Source organism: Agelaius tricolor, unplaced genomic scaffold, assembly GCF_023055355.1.
Source record: "Agelaius tricolor isolate 1412-34295 unplaced genomic scaffold, bAgeTri1.0.p SCAF_5, whole genome shotgun sequence".
In the NCBI taxonomy this organism is placed as follows: domain Eukaryota; kingdom Metazoa; phylum Chordata; class Aves; order Passeriformes; family Icteridae; genus Agelaius; species Agelaius tricolor.
This window is the reverse complement of record NW_027269265.1, coordinates 39,489,362-39,510,317: the sequence shown is the minus strand read 5'-3', so window position 1 is coordinate 39,510,317 and position 20,956 is coordinate 39,489,362. Positions and strand designations below refer to the sequence as shown.

At 39.1% G+C, this 20,956-nt stretch overlaps 1 protein-coding gene across 24 annotated transcripts in view; it reads right to left on the bottom strand.

Moving 5' to 3' along the window:
- Positions 1-20,956, bottom strand: part of MADD (MAP kinase activating death domain) — a 68,772-nt gene that overhangs the window by 24,373 nt on the left and 23,443 nt on the right. For 6 of the 24 annotated variants that reach the window (XM_071427490.1, XM_071427510.1, XM_071427498.1 and 3 more), the window contains exons 8-22: positions 19,654-19,832; positions 18,824-19,059; positions 18,299-18,454; positions 17,237-17,344; positions 16,196-16,389; positions 15,280-15,611; positions 14,504-14,643; positions 13,183-13,284; positions 12,305-12,343; positions 11,210-11,269; positions 10,651-10,753; positions 9,416-9,602; positions 9,100-9,250; positions 6,289-6,495; positions 1,557-1,610 (exon numbers count right to left, since the gene is read on the bottom strand). In XM_071427490.1, the coding sequence (XP_071283591.1) occupies positions 1,557-1,610; positions 6,289-6,495; positions 9,100-9,250; positions 9,416-9,602; positions 10,651-10,753; positions 11,210-11,269; positions 12,305-12,343; positions 13,183-13,284; positions 14,504-14,643; positions 15,280-15,611; positions 16,196-16,389; positions 17,237-17,344; positions 18,299-18,454; positions 18,824-19,059; positions 19,654-19,832 (2,248 nt within the window). Of the gene's footprint in view, positions 1-1,556; positions 1,611-6,288; positions 6,496-9,099; positions 9,251-9,415; positions 9,603-10,650; positions 10,754-11,209; positions 11,270-12,304; positions 12,344-13,182; positions 13,285-14,503; positions 14,644-15,279; positions 15,612-16,195; positions 16,390-17,236; positions 17,345-18,297; positions 18,455-18,823; positions 19,060-19,653; positions 19,833-20,956 lie in introns of all 24 variants that reach the window. The other 18 variants (XM_071427496.1, XM_071427505.1, XM_071427506.1 and 15 more) reach the window with 13 other exon arrangements.

Genomic DNA, 20,956 nt, shown 5'->3' with positions numbered 1-20,956 from the left:
CATAGCTCACTTCTAGAAGTCTATATGCACTCATTCAAGTGGTCATCATTTCTAGTTCTGATACAGCCAAAAGTTTTGTATCTCATTACTACAGCAATAATACAAAATTTCAGCTGTGTGTTTTAAGCAATTTAGGAGTCTCCTGTCCCAACACATAATTCAGATATATTTCTGGCAGTTTGACTTTTAAAGGAATTGAAATTGACTGAAGCAGTTCGGATATTTGAGGCCTGTAACTGAGTTTAAGGAGCACAATAGCCACAACTCCATCGTTGTCACTGTCAATTTACAAGCACTTAAAAACCTCCCTTTCCTTTCTTTATGGAGACATGTCTAATACACATGGAACACTAAAGCTTCAATTTATCCCTCCCAGCGTAGGCACCTACCTGAAAGGCTCAGTTTGTGCATGGTGCTGTGTGTCTGTCTCACACACTCCTACCCCAGCAGGAAGCAATTCACAACTGAAGTACAGTGAGCTGTACTGCAGAGCTGTCCCAGTCACCCCATCCTCTCTGAACTAACTCCACATGCTAATTTCTACTTGACAGAAGTTGCTAATTTGTACTTAACAGAAATATTTAACTGAGGTGCCTAAAACCAATGGAAGCAAATCCAGGCCTAGTCAGAATGTTAGGAATCTTCACTCATTCATCTCAGCTATTAATCCTTCCCAATTTTCAGTCTGTAAAATAGGTAGCATCAGCTCTGCAAAGTACAAACTAAGCTTATCGTTAGGAAACACCTACCACAATATGGTTGTTATAAATTGGCTGTTGCCTTTAAGTCATATGTCCCTATTTACAACAGTGACAACCAAAAGAGCAAAACCTGATATTGCACCTGCAGAGTATACATATTCAATATTTTATTCATTATCATATTTCAACAGATGTTCAGATTTGTGTAGATTTAGACTATTATTTAGACTCTGTAACAGCCTCAAACTATTTCACTCCTTCTTTACCAAGGGATTTGAAAAACAAAATCGGGTTGATTCCTTATTATGAGGCTATTTTCTAGAAGTCATCACTAAATACAATTATTCACATACACCTTCTCTCTCCCCCTCAGAAGTATTTCTTGTTGGAGACTGACTGTTCATGGTTGATGCCAGTTAACAAAATTCACCATCCCACAGCTTGAACAAACAGGAATTCTTCATTCCAGTAACATTTAATCAATCAATCAATCAATATATCCATGTCAACAACTTGTTAAATAAGTTTTAACTTTTAAGAAAGGAGATGGAGTATCTTTAAAAATATTTATCTGATTGGTGAGGATGCAGAATACCTACTTCCTCTTCTTTGAAGGCAACAATTGGGGGAGGAAAAAAGAAAGGGGAAAAAAAAAAAAAGAAGAGATATTTGAACATAATTTCCTCAGGGCAAACAGATCTGTTTGGTACTTTAATGGAGACTTTCTTGATAGATTTTGTTCTTGTGAGTATAAAACCTGTGTGCCAGAGATGCAAGCTCACCCTGCACCTGGGGAGTTGGCAGTTATGGGGAGGCTGGTGGAGTCAGTTTCTACATTTTTTTAAATTTCCTTACTCGTTTTTTCCAAAGATTTTTGCTTTTTCACTTCCTGGTGCTTGTTCCACAATTCTACCCAAGGTGCATTGAAAGCAGGAGAGAAAGAGAAAGAGTCAGCAGCTGGTCAGACATGTAAAAATGGGGAAAAAAATTTCAAACAAAAATCCCACCCCTTCACCTCAAAAAAACCCAAAAAACCAAGAAAAAAAAAGGAAAAAAAAAAAAAGGAAGAATTTTATGACAACTACTGAGTGAAGGGTTAATTAACACCAGTTTAAAAGAAATCAATGTTAGGTATTGAGCACTGCATCATCTCTCAGTAACAGTATTCAAACATTAGAGATGACCTCATACAGTGGTGGTGGTGCATCCCCCCTCCCCTCCACAGGCCACACTTTGACAGCAGTTACTCAACTAAGGAAAAACAGCTCTTAGGAACAAATAATTATGTCTCTAGTTTATATCACTGAAAGGAGAAAGACACAAAAGACAACAGCAGCAAGTCCAAAAATATTAAAGTGTAGGTTAACACAATATTTAAAGAATATTATGTCTTACATATTATCACAAAGTTTACAAGTTATTTTTGACCTGACAACATTCTCAATAAATTCCTGGCTCTGCCTATGAACCTCTCCTATATGCAAAGAGTGGAACTCCTCTGCATCCACTTGCTCCCATCAGGGTATAGAGAATAGAAAATGATGAAGAACTAAAATTAGCAAGATATCAGACATGCTTCACTCCAACTTCCAAAACTCAAAGTCACAGAAGTCACAGCACTCTAATCAAGTCAGCGAATTCCATAAGAGAATATACAAAGCGCAGACCAGCAAAACAGTCTGAAGTTTTCTTAAAACTGAATTTGAAACTCAGCCCTGGGACAAAATGGTCTTGAGACACTTGCACTTTTCTATCACTCTGTTCAACTCTCTGAAATGCAGTCAACCTTTTCTGCTCAGAAACATCAGATCATTCCAGGCAGGGGCCCTTTGGCCAAAGGAAACACTACAAGCTGCCATGGTGAGCTGACTCCAAGTGTCAGGCACTGTCCTCTCTCACTAGCACCATTACAGTTGGGGACACTACAGAGGAAGATCCTCTTAGAAAAGTGGTAAATGGAAGGAAAAAGAGGTAAAAAGTTCTTTTACTGCTCTTTAAGAAAACTTCTTGGGCAACTGAAAGGTCACTTAAGTGTGTTAGAAACCCATTCCACCCTGCAAATAGAAATAAGGGCAAGACAGGCTCTAAATAGCAAAATGTCACTAAATGAGCAAAATATCCACTAAAAAAAAAAATTTAAAAGGATAGATTACAACTGCGAAGGAAGGCTCCGAAGTATTATGAAAAACAAGGAGAAAAAGCAAGAAAGATGGTTTCTAACCTACCGATTTCTAGATCTGCTTCATGATTGATGGATGTTCCTTCAACTTTCATAAACAGACGGATAAGATAAAATTGCTGAGGGATCCAAACAGCATCCAACAGGCTTATCAAGCTGAGCATACATTGACAGAGATAACAATCTCTAAGATGGACTGAATTTGTTTGTTAAAAGGCTTTGAAAACATCTGGCCTCTTCCATGCTCAGTCTATATGGCTTTACTTTAAAAACCACCAGTCTGAAAGCTACAACACCTGCCATTAACTTACTTTTAGCTGACTTGTCTGGTAATTTAGTGCAGAGCATATCCTAGCACATTAAAAACAGACTAGATTTTACTCTTAATTACTTAGTCGAAGAAGAAAAACAAACCTTCAAATAAACTCACAGGGCATAAATACTACACCTATGGCTTTGTTATGTGACCCTGAACTAAACAGGACAGCAGGTCCAGAAAGGGCCTGATGTGGATGAAGTATGTAGCACAATCTTTTCTGTTTAAAAAAAACAGCCAAAATAAAGTGATCAGATTAAACAATTATTTAAAAACTAGTAATGGAAATTTCAGTAAGTACTGACATTTTCATTAACAGTTACGGAAAGTACGCAATAAACCAAACTTATCACTAACATGAAGGGGCAAATTAATTATCAACTTAAAAGCCACCAGTATCCTAACAAAAAGACCTGCACTACAGGTGATAAGCCCTGGAAGACAAGAACTCTAGAAGTAAGCAACTGTTGAGTATCAGAAGCATCATCTTCATACTGAATTTTCTAGGTAGGAATTAGGTATCAAGCACAGTCAAGATCAAAGCTCAGATGGTAACTCAGATCCTACTTCACCTTAGAAATAGGAAACCCTGTGAACTTTATGGCCATTATTTCTGTAGTACCAGAAAACTCCACAGATTCAGCTACCATAGATTCAGCTCTATATTTGAGATGCAGTTTAATCACCACACTAACATACACTCTACATATGACTACTGCAAACAGAGCTGTACATTATTTTGTTCCATCCTTCTGAAGACTTCTCATTCTAGTATTTCTTCCTGTATCTAGGTAAAAAGGGTAGCAGCCCAATTTGCATTTCGTCTGTACAATACCAAGAGATTAATTCAAAGTTGTATTTACATTTTTGCAACTTGAGGCTGTAAGTACCTTCCAAACTTCACAGAATCACAGAACTGCTGAAGTTCAAAGGGACCTGAGAACATCACCCAGTCCAACCTCCCTGCTTAAAGCAGGCCTGCCACAGGACCATGTCCATTCAGGTATTCACTTTCCTCACAGATGGAGAATCCACCACCTTTCCAGGCAACCTGTTCTAGTGCTGGATCATCTTCACATAAAAACATTTTTTTCCCATGTTTAAATGGAACTACTTACAAATACGTTGTTATTTCAGCAAGATGTAAATGTTTACCAAATGCTTTTCCCTAAATAAATTAGTTTGAATGAGAACACCTGCATTTCACAGCTAAGCCACAACTAACACCAGCCCTGTATATCTGAAGCTGTCTTGTTCTGAAGTTTCTATGACAGAATATAAAGGAAGTATAATAGGCAAGCAGCTTTAAATTATCTCTCTGCAACACGAGAGAAACACCCTTTACTTCTAGATCACACAAGTCAGATGAACACACTATGGAGACTACACTATTTTTACAGCAATTTCCTAAGAAGTGACTTGCATACCAGTTCATGTTTTGTGGTGAATGACAAAAGCAGATAGAAAAAAAGGCTTCAGGAAAAACATTCAAGTCTTTTGAACTTTGGTCAGTCTAGGTACAACCATTTTCTTCTTGTAACTTACTCTATAAGAGACAAGTGGAAACCATCAGAACCATCAACAAGAATGTACCTTTGTCTGTCCTTGAAGACAGTGAATTGTTTAAGGCTTATATTCTGGCAACAGTAGCTAACATGGCATATTGCATAGCACTTCTTTTGAAAAGCACTTCTTATGATGCTTCACAAGCAGGAACTATCTGATGTCTATGATTTCCATTTCTATGAGGCTTTAATTTCATCAAAGGAAAAGAAGCAGTCTTAGCAATCTCATCAAAAGATCTCTCTTCATTCTTTAAAAGAACACTGTGCTAGAGCCTGGTTTATTCTTAGTTGTGCCAGAAGCATACTTTCCTTTTTCTCTTCTACAGAACAGGAATGAAGTACCCAGAGCAAACCAAACAACTAACTGAAATGCTGGACATCTGAATTTGCAACTCTCTGTTTCCTGACAGCTTTTCAAATGGAGTGCAAGACTAGTTTCTGAGCAACTGCCTCCATAGATTGCCTCTTTAAACAGAAAGCCAATCAAGTCAGAGGGGTACAGTATCACTTCAGGACTTGACAACACCCAGCTTGCAGTTATTATGTGTGTATAAAAATGCATGTCTGTACTCCTGTCACTTAGTTGCTGAACACACACAATCCCTTGTCTTATGTCACAAACTACATACAAATCCTCACAGCACCACACTTTCAGAAGATTAACCTTTCACACAGTGATTCCACTAAAATGTTATTTTAAACAGGCTGCAAAAAGCAACATCTATAATTTAACATGACATATTTTTGCAGTTGAGAAAAAATTTCTCATATGCTGATGATACTTCTCATGTTTACAACCCACAGCCCAGAGGATCCAACCAAAGTAATTTTTTTCTTTCTCCTCCACCAAAAAAGTCTGTAAAGCCCTTTTTAAATAAAACAATTCTGAAAGCCCTATTTCAAACTTTTTCCCATGACATAGGGAAAAGCTACGTCATCTAAGAGTAAGACAGGAAAATCTCCAGTGACCAGCCTAGCAGATGCTGTTTACAAGAACACACATTCTATTTGCTATTGCATAGAAGGAAAATCCATCAGTCCTGCTCACTGAAACTGTAACTCTGTAACTAAAATCTTTTTGGAAATTTTGTTGTTAACAAACAGCAGATTTTGGATCCCACTACATCAGGATACAATCTACATAATTCATAGGTAGCCAGCAATGACAGAAACCCTTTGTTTCATGTCTCCCTTCCACAGCTGCCCTTTCTGAAGTCCTGCTGTCCCTGTTCCTCTTTTGCCATTTCCCATTGCTTGAAAACAGCAATCACAGAACAAAAAATAAGGCTGTTTAAGGTGTAATGAAATATAGAAAAAAATAAGATTAGACAGCTTCTGGGAGAAAATTGCAGTGGATAGTTTATCCAAGAGTAGGGTGAAAACACATATGATTGTTCCTTGTGATTCAAGGTGTAAATGAAGCATGTTACAGTAGCAATGTAGTGCGTTAAAATGGAGAGAATGCAAATAGAACCTAATGCCAAACCAGAAGTCCCCCCTGCACTCCACATGCACCTCAATACACACCAATGGAAGCAATAAAATTTTCTTCCTTTAGACTCCTTGTGTCAAACTCCCTTGGCCCTTTGCCTGCAGGGCTCGGTGGCTTTGGCATTAGCTGAGGTACCGGCAGCTGCATTGCAGGTTTTGGCTCCACTCTTGGGGATGATGCAGGATCCTTGCCAACTGGAGTGACAGATCCATCTGTAGGACTTCGTTTTCTCTTTTCTGGTTCTTTAAATTAGAGGAACAGTGTTGAGAGAAAATAAATAAATGAATAAATAAATAGAAAGAGACCTAAGAAAAAAGAAAATGAGAGCAGGAGAAGAAAGATGAGACAGATGGTCTCACCTAAATCATTAAGGCTGGCACTGAAACAGCTCAGTGCCACATTTGTTCCCATAGGCCAACCTGGCTTGCTGATAGTCTGACACACTGGTGGAAACAGTAGAGGAGAAAGCCAGAGTACTGTTTTAGGGATACTCAAGTATCTAATTTCTGTATATCTGAAACCTAGGAATGTTCTCTGAGGCAGTAACTGTAGCATCTCCTGTGCTAAATTGTGACAAATTAAACAACTCTGCATAAACTACCAAGAATACAATTTGTAGAAGATAAGGAAGTTCCACTCACAGTGCAAAAAGGACAAATGCAATCAATTTTATGGGTAGCACTAAATGAAACTTCAGTTAGGAAAAAAAAAATCCCAAAAATACCAATCAGCTATAGCTCTTCCATCAATCTCTGAGACTTCCTATAACTACATGTCCCTAAAGGCAGTTTGGATTATTTCTCTGTAGCAAACCTCACCGTTTGAACTACAGCAAAACCTTCAGAAAAGAATAATTAAAACCAGGTTTTCCATAAAGAGCTTCATGCACAAACTATTTCAATACCTGATGAATCTAATAGTCAAAACTTCATTTCCTATTATCTAAATCTGTCATATCACTAGATTTTGTGATACCTTTGTTCAGTGGATTTAAGATTCTGCTATCAGTAAAACCTTTCAATTAGAGTGATTGAAAAGAATCAACACCTAACATCCTACAGACTGAACACTTCCTTCCTTCAGAGCTGAAGTGTTTCCCCAATTCCTTGCAGATCTTTCAGAAACCTCCTCAACTTTGTAAGATGTGAATACCAGAAGTGGGAACACTACTTCAGTTGCGGGTCTTGTTACTGATACATCAAGATACTATACAGTAGCTGCATTCCAAATGTGTGTTCACAGTTACACAGTGCCCCCCTTCCCAGCTTTTACAGACATGGTAAATAGTGGGAAGTTCACATACAGTAGCAGGAGATTGCTTCCTAGGATATACCTCCCAATCCTACTACTATTGCCAACTGTCCTTGTTCTAAAAACAAGTCCTTAGTTTGACCACATTATAATAACTTAATCACAACCATGCTTTATTAAGACTTAGCTTACTCCAGACAAATAAGCTATATCCATCATGTCCTGTAGGATTACTAGTCTATTACTATATGTTAAATAATATCAACATAAGGACTAATATCTGTAAAACATTTCTAGAAATAAATACTAATTTAACTAATTATTTAATTAATTTAATTTAACAAATTAAATTAATTAAATTAATAAAAATTAAATTTAATTAAATTTAATTAAATTTAATTAAAATTTTTACATTTAAATTAAATTTAATTAAATTTAAATTTAAATTAAATAAATTTAATTTAAATTTAATAAATTAAATTAATTATTTAATTTAATTTAATTAATTATACTAATAAATACTAATTGAAAACAAGTAAAACATACTAAACAGCTAAAATATGACTACAAATTAAGATGTTATGCAATAATGAGAAGAGTCTTTAAAAGTTGAAAAGAATCTTTAAAAGTTTGCACCAAATTTTGTCTGTCATGACCACAATTAGTTTACTGGGAAAACTCTACTTACCATCAAATTATGCTATTTGGTCTTCACTCTAAAACTACTGAGTTTTACATCAACCCCTCCAATTTTTCTTAGAAATCAGTGTCAGACTAAAAGCTTGTAATTACCAAGATCAGCCCATTCTCCACATTCAGGACTGTTCCACTAGCACTAGCCTTCCTTACTTTCCTCAGCATTCCAACAATGCTGGACAGGGACACGGGGTGTATCTGACTCATTAAAACATCCCTGATACAAGACCCAGAACACCAACTATAAAGGGTTTAGTAGATGCTACTTCTCTGCTACAATGAAATAAGTAACTTTTCATCATTTGAGATTACAGAAAAGTCAGATACTAAGCAGAGATTTATCTTTTTGTCATCTTTTGCTTTCTTCCTTAGCATGCATTTTCTTATTTAGCATTAAGAATCAGATTCTTAAGAAACAGCTGAAAAATAAGGAGATGCTTCCAGACCTTCTTCTCTAAGATATTTAGTTGTATGAGAATAATTGTGTAGTGCAACGTGGTTGATGAGACCTAAGTCACCGTATGGTTGCATATTACAAGTATCTCCCCCCCTACTGAGGTTGCCTGCAACAACTTTCCAAGACTGTGGCTGGGAAGTTTTAGTTGAAGGTCCCCATTCCCAGACTTTCCACTTCAGCTGTAGAAGTGCCAGGTTTTGTATCTCACTGCAGAGTTTCCATTTTCAATTAAGTATCAGTATGGCCATTATTTTGCTTTGGTCCAGTAACATGTGTGTAAGAAACAGGCTTCAAGCTTTACAAGACTTCAGTAACAATGGTACAATTCTCACCATTTTGGAAGTGTTGGAAAAGCCCTGAAATATCAAAAGGCACAAAACCAGCTACCTTCCCAATCTTGTTTGGTTCATGAACACTATATTCTCACGAACACTTTTCTTACCTTTATTATAGTAGTGAGTATGTGCTATCTCTAGCAGGCCAAAAACACTGGCCATACCTCCCAGGCCAGCATTTGCATATGACTGCTCCAGGCTCAACACAGTACACTTCAGCAGGTCCAGCATGCCTTTATAAACCTTGCGGCTGATCTCCTGCAATGAAAGCCCCATTAGTGCTGCTATTTCTCATGTGAGAAAGTCAAGAACATAAAATCTCAAACTGCTGTAACACCATCTTTTCGCAATTGACAAAAACTTGCTGTGAACTGAGCCTCAGCAGACAGGCAGAGTGAGGACCCTGCCGAGCTCAGCACTGACCACGTCCTGTATGACATCCTGTCGAGCGTCCTCCTCGGACTGGATCGTGCGGTTCAGCTTGCTCAGCACAAAGACACGGAGCTGCTCGCTCTCCAGCAGACGTCGGACTCTCTTCATGTTCAGCCAACCAACGCCTTGCCCATCAAGAACATTGTGTACCACCTCCTTCAGGAACTGCTGGTTCTCACTGAAATATTTAAGAGAAAGCAGGCAAAAGTTAGTTAACCTCTGCTTACCTTGCCCTGCATGAGAAGAGAGCTATGGCCAGGGCGCACACAGAAGTACCTTCCCTATCAACATATCTGACATGTAGCACTGTCTGCTGCTAACGTAACTGCACATAGCTCAAGCTCTGTTCCATAGGTGTAGTATCAAATACTTTATTTTGTCCTTTATTTCCTATAAAAAGCCATAATCAGGCTTTCCTCTAGCTCCTCTAGGTACCACTCTATCCTTCACTTTCACAGCATCCCTCAGAATCCATAGGAATCTTTATGCCTCAACCTTCTTCTACAGCCCCCACATCTGAGCTGTAAGCTTCCTTTAAAAGAGGAAGTGCAGCACTACTAATGCATTACTGCAGCAGCCTTGGCACATGTTTGCTCAGCTTCTTTTGCCACAGAGGGAAAGGTAAGAAGAACCTAGTAAGGTAAGAAAGGTAAGAATGCAACCTACTGCATTCCCCAGTCTGAACTGCAGTTATTGCTCTTACTTGTCCACCAAACCCAGTAGGTCAAAATAAATTCACTCTACCCATGACTGCTACATAAGAAAGGGAGAAGAAAGCACAGGCACAGGTCAAGTAATGTTTACTTGCACCATTCTGAATCCCTTCCCAAGGTTGAGAAAAGCACTTCACATGAATTTATGGAATCAAACTTCTTCATTGGACTCAGTTGATCCCCCTGCATGGTGCATTAGAACTCCAATGGGCTAGATCACCGTGTTCAGAACACCCAATTACAAAGAATAACTACTGAGTTAAAGTAGAAACCTAGAACATTTTGGATCTCAGACAGAAGGAGGATACATTTTGGAGCACAGAAAAATAAGCATGTGCACTATTAACTGTAAGACATCCGTTCCAAATCTTCTTAGACAATAACATGTCCAGGTCTAGGGCAACAGAAAAGTACTATTTAATTTTCAACAGCTAGACTTCTGAGAAAATATTGGACAGGTATGAGGTCACTCCAACTACACTGTATACTTGAAAAGCAGGAAAAAAATATTACCTGGAATTGCTAGATCGTCCCTGAGGTGATGGAGATTCTCTTTTCACAGTTGGGCTGTGCTTTATGACTGAAGACTTCTGATCAACAAGGGCCCGTCGGTTTCCTAAAGAGGAGAGGAAACAGAATGAGAGGAAAGGGCAGGAAGAAAACAAATTGATCCCAGGACAGTAACAAGCAACACTAAAGTTGGCTAACACACCTATTTGAATTACAGGTAACAGACTTCAAACAAAATGGAAACTCCAAAAAAGCAGCAGCATATATCATATTCTAGCACCACACATCGGCAGAAAACAGTAATGGGAGTAATGCAGAGAGAAAAAGAGATGGTAATGGGAGCAGGAGGCGAGAGGCAGGAAAAGTTTGGCTGCTCTGCATGCAGTTCCACAACAAGAATCATCTTCAAATTAGTCACTATATGTAAAAGCATAATGCATTGAGGGTGACTAGTATAGATCATGTGGTACTGGTTACCCAGTGAGAAAGGTAGCCCGAAGTCAGGCACAGGGAATGCTGGAAATTGTTACATCATGCACAGCTCATGCTGTAGGGAACCCACCTTCATTGCTTACTGGGCCAGCTTCAGTAATAATCTCCATTATAGTATTTAACCCAAATACTGGGACACAAAATATACAATTAGTAGTGTACTGAAATACCTACACTCCCCACTGTCAGCATCAAAAGAATCCAACTACCAGCTTCTTCCCAGCCCTCCCTCAAAATAAAACCCAAATGACACTAGAGCAGGAAGGATGTTTGAAAGCCCAAGACCACAAGGGCCAGAATAACTTATCTTAAGAGATAGTGCTTGACTTGAAATTTGGCATCGTGGAACCAGTGTAATGCATCTTCAAGGAAATTATTGCACATATTGTATTTGAAAGGCACTACAAAAACCATCGGCATCACCAAGGAAAAAATATCAATGGATGCACATGAAATAAAAATTAAAAAGGAAGATGGAAAGTGGTCAAACAGCAGCAATGAAATGGAGTCCCAGCATCATTTCCCATTACAGTTAGAAACACACACTTGGCAAGAACAAGTTAATGTAGCAACTTTGTATCTCTACAACAGAGACAAAAACATCTAAAAACCACTGAAGTGCCCAGTGGGCATCCCAGTGAGCCAGCATGCACGTGTAAAAGAACACACACACACACACACACACACACTCTCTCACACACACTTGCACATGCATAAAACACACTGAGCTACTCCATGGAAATCCCATCCTCATATCTGCACAGTAACACTAAAGGCCCTACAGGATTAAAACAGTCAAGAAAAGAACACCAAAGTGCAGAAGATGAGGCACAAAGCATGAATGAGGAATGGCAAACCCCATCACTGTTTTCTTCCAATGCATGGAATCAGTCATTAAGTTTACCCATGGAAACAACCCTGACACGAAGCATGTTTCTTATCCAGTACAACTGGACATAAAAACATAACCAACTGGTAAAAGGTTGTCAAAAACAGCTGTGCAGAGTCTCTGCTAGTGTTTTCACCCTACCAGTCCTGTTACTCCTTATTTTACACACAGGGAATGATTACTTGTCTCAAAAACAAAGTCCAAAGCAGAAACACAAAATCCACCTTTTGGTCTTTGTTTCTACAAGGTCAAAGGTCAGCAAAACATCATACCAACCTTCATCCACATCCCTTCCCAATTCCAGATTAAAGTAATCTTTACCGATAAAAGTGATGAGGAGGAAAAAAATAAATGAAAAAAAAATCAACACATTAAAACAAAAGCAGTAAGTTCTAATCAGATAGAATAACTCAAAAGGCAAAATAAAACCTCTCCTCTGTAGCATCTGAAAAGGTCTCAACACTACAACACCAGTGCAAGCTCAGTCACCCCTGTGATATTACATTTGGTAAAAGGATGACCAGGCTGTCTAACACCCATGGTGTGAGGGGCATTTCTCTAGTGCCCATTCAGACATGTTATCTAATGACACTGCAGACAAACAGGAGATGTTCTAATGAAAAGATTGTGCACATATGCTAGGGATTGATCTTCACTCTCATAGAACTGAAAGCATGATTGTAATCTGATTTTCTATTTAGCAATCTGAAAAGATGATAAACACTTTTGAAACTCACATAATCTGCAGTCTCCATGGGAGGTTGGCATTACCCCCATTTACAAATGCAGCATCATCACTCTTATAAATTACATAAGGCTAAGCATGAAGATAGTGGCAGTACAAAAGCTGGACCTACCTCTTAGTTCCCATTCTTTATACTAAGTACTTAAAAGAGAACAAAATACACTATGAATGTTGGTTTTGTTTTGTATCTGTTAACTCAGCCTAGACCAGACATTCTCCCATCTCAACAGTTGTGGGAAAAAGACTGACTGAGAAATATCATAACAATTTACTGTCTTGCTCCTTAACACAACTCCTACCCAAACAACCAAAAGGCATCACTATCAGGATTCCTGTTAGGGGTAGGACCTCAGACTGCCAAGTCACAAGAACTGAAAAGGCTGTAGATGACAAAGGGAAAAATTATTACCTTTCAGGCTGGGAAAGGGAGTATTCTTATCTCTCCCAACTTTGGTTGGTAGGGCCAAGTTGGACAGACTGAAACTTGTGCTGTGGTTTCTGTACAGGCTGCCTATGACAGAAGACAAAAACAATTAATGTCTACTGCTCACTGAACGCACCCAAAGATCCTGTAATTTGCCATCTTATTTCAGATCCTTAATGATTAAGTTCTTCTTTACTACCCAAAAGTCTCACAACCATAATATGACCTCATTTACACTGCAACCACATCTGTAATCAGATTATTCTAAACAGTACAAAAACGTAAGTCTGGGCATTTATGTTACAATAATTGATGTTGGATCTTCGAGGCTGAAATGTAACAGCAAAATCCTCCTGTCTTCCTGCACTTAGAACACATCACTTTAGGTCTATCTTCTAGTTTGATCCTGTTTTTGGGAGCAAATGAATGGCTGGGCCACATGAGAAAACAGGATGACAGAAGATCTGTAAAACATGTAACTCTGAAGTGAGGACTGTGCACTGTGTCTTGCGAAACACTGTAAATCTGCCATGAAACCGTGCTTTGAAATAGAAGCTTTTCATTTATTAGGAAAAAACATACATTCTTCCTGGTACAGGCAGATCTTAAGGACACAATTATGCATCATCAACATAGCCCATAGACAGCCTGAAAGCATCGCATTTACATAAAGGAGCTGATTAACACTTCAAGTTATTAAAGTGTCAACTTATTATTTCAATTTTCTTTGGTTCTTTGTTTTTTTGTAGCCTTATTTTAGTAACAGTCATCTTACCAGAAACATTTAACATATTTTCCCCAGTGCTAAAAACTTCTTTCACTGCTTTTTATTGTAGTGCAAGACTCAAGTGGTCATGCCTTCTGTCACTGATTAAGAGATTCTAGATTCATGTTCCACACTTGTGGTTTTTTTAATTAAAATATAATTGAAAGTAGGCAATAAAGGAATTGAATTTTGCACCTCAGCACAAAACATGGCAGTATGGAAGGCATATTAGTGTAAGATTTTTTATCAGTTTCATAAAATTACACAATGCTTTGTTTAAATGAAACTGAAGAAATTTCTGATCTGCGCTCTAAAATGCCATACAACTCAAGGGGCTAACCACAAAACCAAAGTCCTTCCTACTGAAGAATATATAAAGCAGTAGTTGTCAGCAGTTGTCAGTAAGCCACCATGACTACTCAAGAGCTGGTCACAATTTGACAACCAACTCATTCTCTTGACTAGCCATCTCTCTATTACATCTCTCTGTACACTCTGATATAATAAATAAAACTAGCTTAATTAATGCATGGTACATACTTGCAAAAGACATGATGCCCCCAAAACCTTCACTGCTGTTGTTGGAGACAGTAGAGTTTGGGGAGCTGGCCCTGGAATCTGAATCTGCATCAGAATCACTGGCCAGTTTTAAACTGTTTGGCCGAAGTAATTTCTGAGACCTTTAAAGAAATTAAGTACAACTGTTATTAGCATTCCCCCTTCCCACCCCAAATCAATACATCATATGGTTGTGGGAGACTGATGTTGGTCTCATTCCCACCAGTTTTCACCATACTACCTGCACCCTCTGGAAAAGAAAAAAAAAAAACACCCAAACAAACAAGGAAAAGAAAAAAAAAGAGAACTGAAACATCTTTACATTCAGGATTTTATAGCCTTTCAGGGCATGCTGAAAACTTGTCTACAAAAGGGCAGACTTGTAGGTGAAAGGGTTCTGGTTTGAAAGGAGTAACAAGAAAACCTATTGCCACCAATCACTGCAGTATCTTTCCCCCAGAAGACAAAGACTTACTGAAACAGTTTCCAGAAATCAGTACATGATATACTAGAATGTTCTAGAAAGAACTGTCAATTCTCACAGCTTCTACTGCTTACATAAAAGTAAGGAACTGAGGGACTAAGAAAATACTTTTATTCAAACCAGAAGGGTTGACAGCACTTCAATATTAAATGAAAGTGATCAACAATAAATCTCAATAGCCAAAGACATTTGAGTGCATGCATGTTAAACTACATGAAGCAGACAGAAACCCCGGAAGTACTGTACAGAAGGGCAGGAGACAAGGAGGACTCGCCTGCTTCCATTGAGATTTTGGTTAAATCTTGGGGTATAGCTCTCTTCCTGCTCATCATCTTCATCCTCCGTAGGAAAACCATACTGCGGTTCAAAGTATGGATTGTCATACTCTCGCTTCCTCACCGCCCCTTCTGAGGAGCTCATGCTGCCAGCTGCGATGTCACTCTCACGACGATCCAAGCTTATCTTGGGAAAGCTTGGTTGCAGTGGCAAGGAAGAGAGATGGTTTGAAAATCCAGCAGCCAACTTCTCCTCTATTTCTGCTGAGTCTGCTGCCTCCTGTGGACCAGTCAAATCATTGATCTGTTCGCTAATTTGCGTTACATACAACTGAAGGGCAGGACAAGAACAATTATTTCAAACTGGGAAATCTGCACAGTCCTTGTTACTTGCTACGGGGCCCCCACCACATCCTCACTATCTGTGTCTCTAAACTAGGATTTCATACACACTGCAGTATTTGTGCATTGTTCTAGGGACTTACTTCCCTTTAAAACAGCTCTGACTAGGAAGTGTTAGCTCAGGATAATGGCTTTCCATTACCATGTTCCCATTCTTCTTAAAAGACCACAAATTCTTGAGTTTCCCCACCCCACTACCTGTTCTCTTAAAGTATCAGGTCTTTCCAGACTCTGTAAAAGCAATTCCTGCAGTCCCAACCTGGACCATTTCTCTCTGCTAATGCATTTTTCAATGCACTGGAACTTTTTGTACAGGAATGGTCTATCCCAGCATAAGAGGATACCAGCAAACTCCACCTTGCTCAGAAAATCCAGGGTGTGCATGCAATTAAATCTGTGCATGGTGTCACAGTCCTATTAGCTTTTGCCCTTCTCAGAAAGAACCATGTGCATTCTCCCATTCTTTATATCCTAATATGCTGATCTTGAGGCTGAACTCATCTCAGTACACACATGATTCACTCCATGGATGACAGTGCTGGGGCTGCTACTGGCTGTAGTACTGGAACTTGAACGAGGCTGGTTATTCTCTTGGGAGTTCTCACTGTCCATGGTCTGTTCATCAGGATCCCCTGAATATTCTTGAAAATCATCAAATTCCACTTCACTAGCATCACCAAGGGCTGCATGAGTCAGGGGGTCAACATCTGCAAACACACCATCATTCATTAAACAAAACTGCCTTCCTCAGCCTTTTGCCCATCTAACTAAATATTCCTAGAAGATGAGGACTGCTCAACAGAATCAACTTGCATCAAAATTTAGGTTGTAAAGGGCTTTTAGAGGTCATCCATTCCAACTCTCTCCTCAAAGCAGGAGCACTTTCAAAATTAAAGCAGGTTGTTCAGGGCTTTGTCCCACTGAGTTTTCAAAGTTTTCAAGGCTTGACATTCTACAGTGATCCTGGGAACTATTCAACTACAATAACCATTAAATTCTTTTCTTTACATCCAAGCAGAGTTTCTTTGTTGCAGCTTATGATTATTAGCTCTTGTCCTTGGGACACAGGAAATGTTTTGGGACTTCTAGATTTAATTTATTGAACAAAGTGAGTGTTTATGCAGCTTCCATATAAGCCACAGAGAATGCATTTTTCTGTCCCCACTAGGACAGAGCAATACTTTAAAGCTAGCACTGAGAACCAATATGCAGGGACAGGAGAGAGCTCACTGTCTCAGGACTCTGCTGTCCATATTGCACAGTATTTACTGGCAGCAGCAGGTTGTTTCCAGATCTAGTGAACCAGTTTTGTTCAGCAGCACCTATTTCTATTCTTCTTCTTCACAGTGTTCTTTGGAGGAAGCTGGTTGTAAGCAGGAGAAATGTCCTTTCTCAGTCTACCCACACACTTTTACCTCAGAGCAAGACCACTATGGGACAATACTTCATTCTGATTCAGGGATTTAGGGGAGGCCATTTTCCCAAAGTGCTTCAGATGAATTAGGAAAGGGAACCTATGTGGACCTCGTGAAAGTAAAAACAAAAGTTACTCACTTGGGGTATCACCATTAATGTCACATTTCATCATCTCACTGACAAAGTCACCAAGGGAGGAGTAGGAGGAACTTGAATCGTCGTAGTCGACGCTGTCACTGCCACTGCCACGAGAGAGAGAGATGAGTGGCAGCATCAAAGCAACAGCAGGCTCTGATGCTTTAAAGACCTGAATCAGCACTGTTTCATGGACCTCCCAAAAATCTCATATTATAGTAGCTACCAACAAATTTCACAGGCCAACTTCATGAAAGGTAAGAGCAAAAACCATAACTTCTAGGTATGTGAAGAGTTGTAGGAAGACATTTAAAATCTCTTAGTAAAGTTATGAGGCTAAACATAAGTGAGTAGAGAATAGTATATTAATTCACAAAACGTGTGTGTTTATGTAGGACAAATTCAAGGGAACTGGGAATCACAAGTAAAAGCATTTCCTTTTTACACTAGTGATAAATTCCATTCTGTTAGGACCACTGGTGCTGTGTAGAATGCAAAATACGTGCAAGTCCAAGGCTGAAAGATCTCACAAACCAGGAAGGAATGAAAGGGAATAAAACTAGACACAAAACTCCATGAAATATGGCCAAGAACTACTATATAAACTTTCCTTTCATTTTACTAAACACACAAGGTGGTCACAGGCAGTGGGTAGTGCTAACAAGCTTTGCATAAGTATGGACAGGGAACAGAGATTTAAGAGTTGTAGGATGGGTGGGAGTATTTGCAATACTGCAACAAAAATAACCAGAGAAAGAACAGCATGGAAGAAAAGACAATTAGGGTGTGAGGAAATGACAAATGTCAAGTTGCATAAGGGTGGCAAAAGAAAACAGGAAAATAAGTATGGAGAATCACATTAAATGAATACACTAGCAAAGGGTTAAGAGGTTTGCTGTGATAACAGAGCAGTGAGAAAATTTACTTCAGTGTCAGTACTCTGCCCAGACAAGAAATGAAACAACAGCCTGGCAGACTACAGGAAAAGGCTGTAAATGAGAAGTAGGACAGGTCCAGCAATCTGAAATAACTCTCATGTGACTACGGGCATGTTCCCCACTAACCTGTCATCAGTGGCATCAGAATCTGTTTCCTTCTCTGCTGGGACATTCAGGGCTTCAGCCAGCTGTGAATTGCTGTCATAGACTCGATAGTGGATGGGCTGCAGCTGGTGAGCATACCACTTGGGTTTGTCACCAATAAGGGCTGGGTCAAACATGTCTGCACAAAAAACCAAGGAGAGCATTAACCAAACTCATTTACTGGTGTCAAAGGCTTCATTCACAATGACACTACCCTCTACTAAGTCTTGCACAAAGGGGCAGTCTTTAAGAAACCTACAAGACTTCTCCATAATCAAACAAGAGGTAAAATTAATTGGAGGAGCAACTCACCAATAGCAGGGCTAACTTGGGAGAAACACATGAGGCCATACATAAAAAGAGAAAAATATTCCTTGAACCAGATTCCTCCCCCCCACCCCACCCCAGCAGGATTAATATGGTATAAAATTAAATCCTTCCCTAGAATGTCTGGTTTTTAAGCTCCTGCATTACATCCAAGTACAGGAAAGGCAAGACCAACACTTACTGTTATGAATTCTTTGGAAAGCGTAATTAGTAGGGTTGAGTGACCATTCTCCAAAATATTCTACTGCCTGTGTTCTGGAAAGCTTATCTGCAAAAGGTGTTTGCTTCGGCCTAGAGGCAAGAAAAGAATTTGCCTGGAAGGCTACCACTGGTCGTGGGAAGAGGCGAAGAGTGCGAGTATGCATTTGGAAACCTTGCAAAACATTTGGTGAGTTGAAGAATCTCACCATAGCAACCCTAAAAAGAAACAGAGAACAATACATTAGAAAAAAACACAGAGCATAACAAAAATAGAATAAAGAGAGCCCTTAAAAGGTATGCCATATGTTTCAAACCTTTGAAGAACGGTAACCTAACTCTTCTTCGAAAACAGCTGTCTTGCAAAAAATAAAAGAAAAATCCAAACAAATCAAAACCCAAGAAATCACTTTGTTCTACTTCACCATCTTAACACAAACACTCACTCAGTGAAGGACATAATTCTTGTTTCTACAAGCTGAGGTAACAACTAAGTCCCCAGTTGTTTATTTTCCATAGTTAAGGTTTGTGATTTAAGTTGAGGATACAGTATCAGACTGACAAATCCAGGTAAAGTGGATGATCTATAGGAAAATGTAAGAAGCAAAACACCCCCTCAAGATATATCTATTACCTGCATGAACATAACTGTGTGAGATAAAGACTGTAATTACTGCTCTTTTTCCCCACAGGATGTCAAGGAGAATCTGCAATAGTACCTGAGAGATACTGTTTCACCCACAGAAATATTTGTGCTGCCCTCAAGGACAAACTTTTACGAAGACTCAATGCCACCTTCCTGTTAAGCCTCACCTGGTAGCCACATCAACAGAGTCCACATCATTTCCATAGATCAAAGGGTTGAATTCTGTGGAGGGAGTAGACTGCAAATCATTCTGTGGTCTTCCCAGCAGCAGAGGCACTTCCTGCCCCTCATGAAACTTCTCTAGATTAAGAATTGGCTGAGTATTCAGGCTCATGCTGGCCAGGGCCTATTGAAGGACATTATGCACACATTCAGCAAGAACAGTTATTTAAGGAACAAATGATCAGAGCTACCCTGCCCTCTAGGCAATTGCAACAATTATGCATGCTCCATTAATTCCTCTTAAACCACCTCCACGCTGAGTCAACAAGCATCTCCAGCCCCTCCTTTATGGTGATTGTCAAAATGATCTCCTCAATGCTGAAACAGTCCTGGAGCCAGTCAAGGAGTAGCACAGAATTCCACTTTGCTAGATCATTCATGACATGAAAACAGATAGTCCTAACTGCACCACTAGTAGTATGGCACTGCATAACTCTACTGCTTGTAAAGTTATTTCCATGTGTAATTTGAATACATCTTGGGAATAGAGGCCTTGAAACTTGCCCTTAAAGGTGACTATTCAATCAGTAATTTGATATTCTAGGAAAATGTGAAGACACCTCTACACAAACACCTGCTTTATCTCTGAAAACCTCCACTTTCCATTGGAATGAAGCCTTCATCTGTCCATAAAGATACCAGTTCAACCCTTGTAAAATCTTCAAGGAGCAGCACAAGTGGAGAATCAGTCCTGCACACCCAGACCTATCCTAAATCTTCCTCATTTTTCCCATTTGCCACCGAGGTTTCATCTTTTCACTTAAAAAATAAATAAATATATAAAACCAAAACAAAGAAACAAACAAAGAACAAAAAAAAAAAAAACCTCTAAAGGAAAAGGGTAAAATGGAAAATTGAGGGGAAAAGAATAAAATAAAGAACCTTGTTGTCAGGAGTGAGCAGCTGTTTCTGAGTGATTGCAGTCATGCTAACCAGACACTGGAGGCAAGATGGAAGATCATATGATAACACCACAGCAGCCCATCAGAGCCAAGACGAACACATGACCACAGAGAAACAGATGGAAGGAAAAAAAAATATCTATTACTACCAAATATCACAAATGAGAGGAAAACGAAACGGACCACAAAATAGACACATCTTGGGGAAGAGGTATAACTGCCCCACCCCCAAACATTCATATCTGGCCACTTTGGAAACAGGCAAGCCTGTTGTCCTTAATGATGCAGCTAAGAACTTTCTACAGCAGTTTAAAAGCAGATATCCTGGAATTCATTTATTCACTCT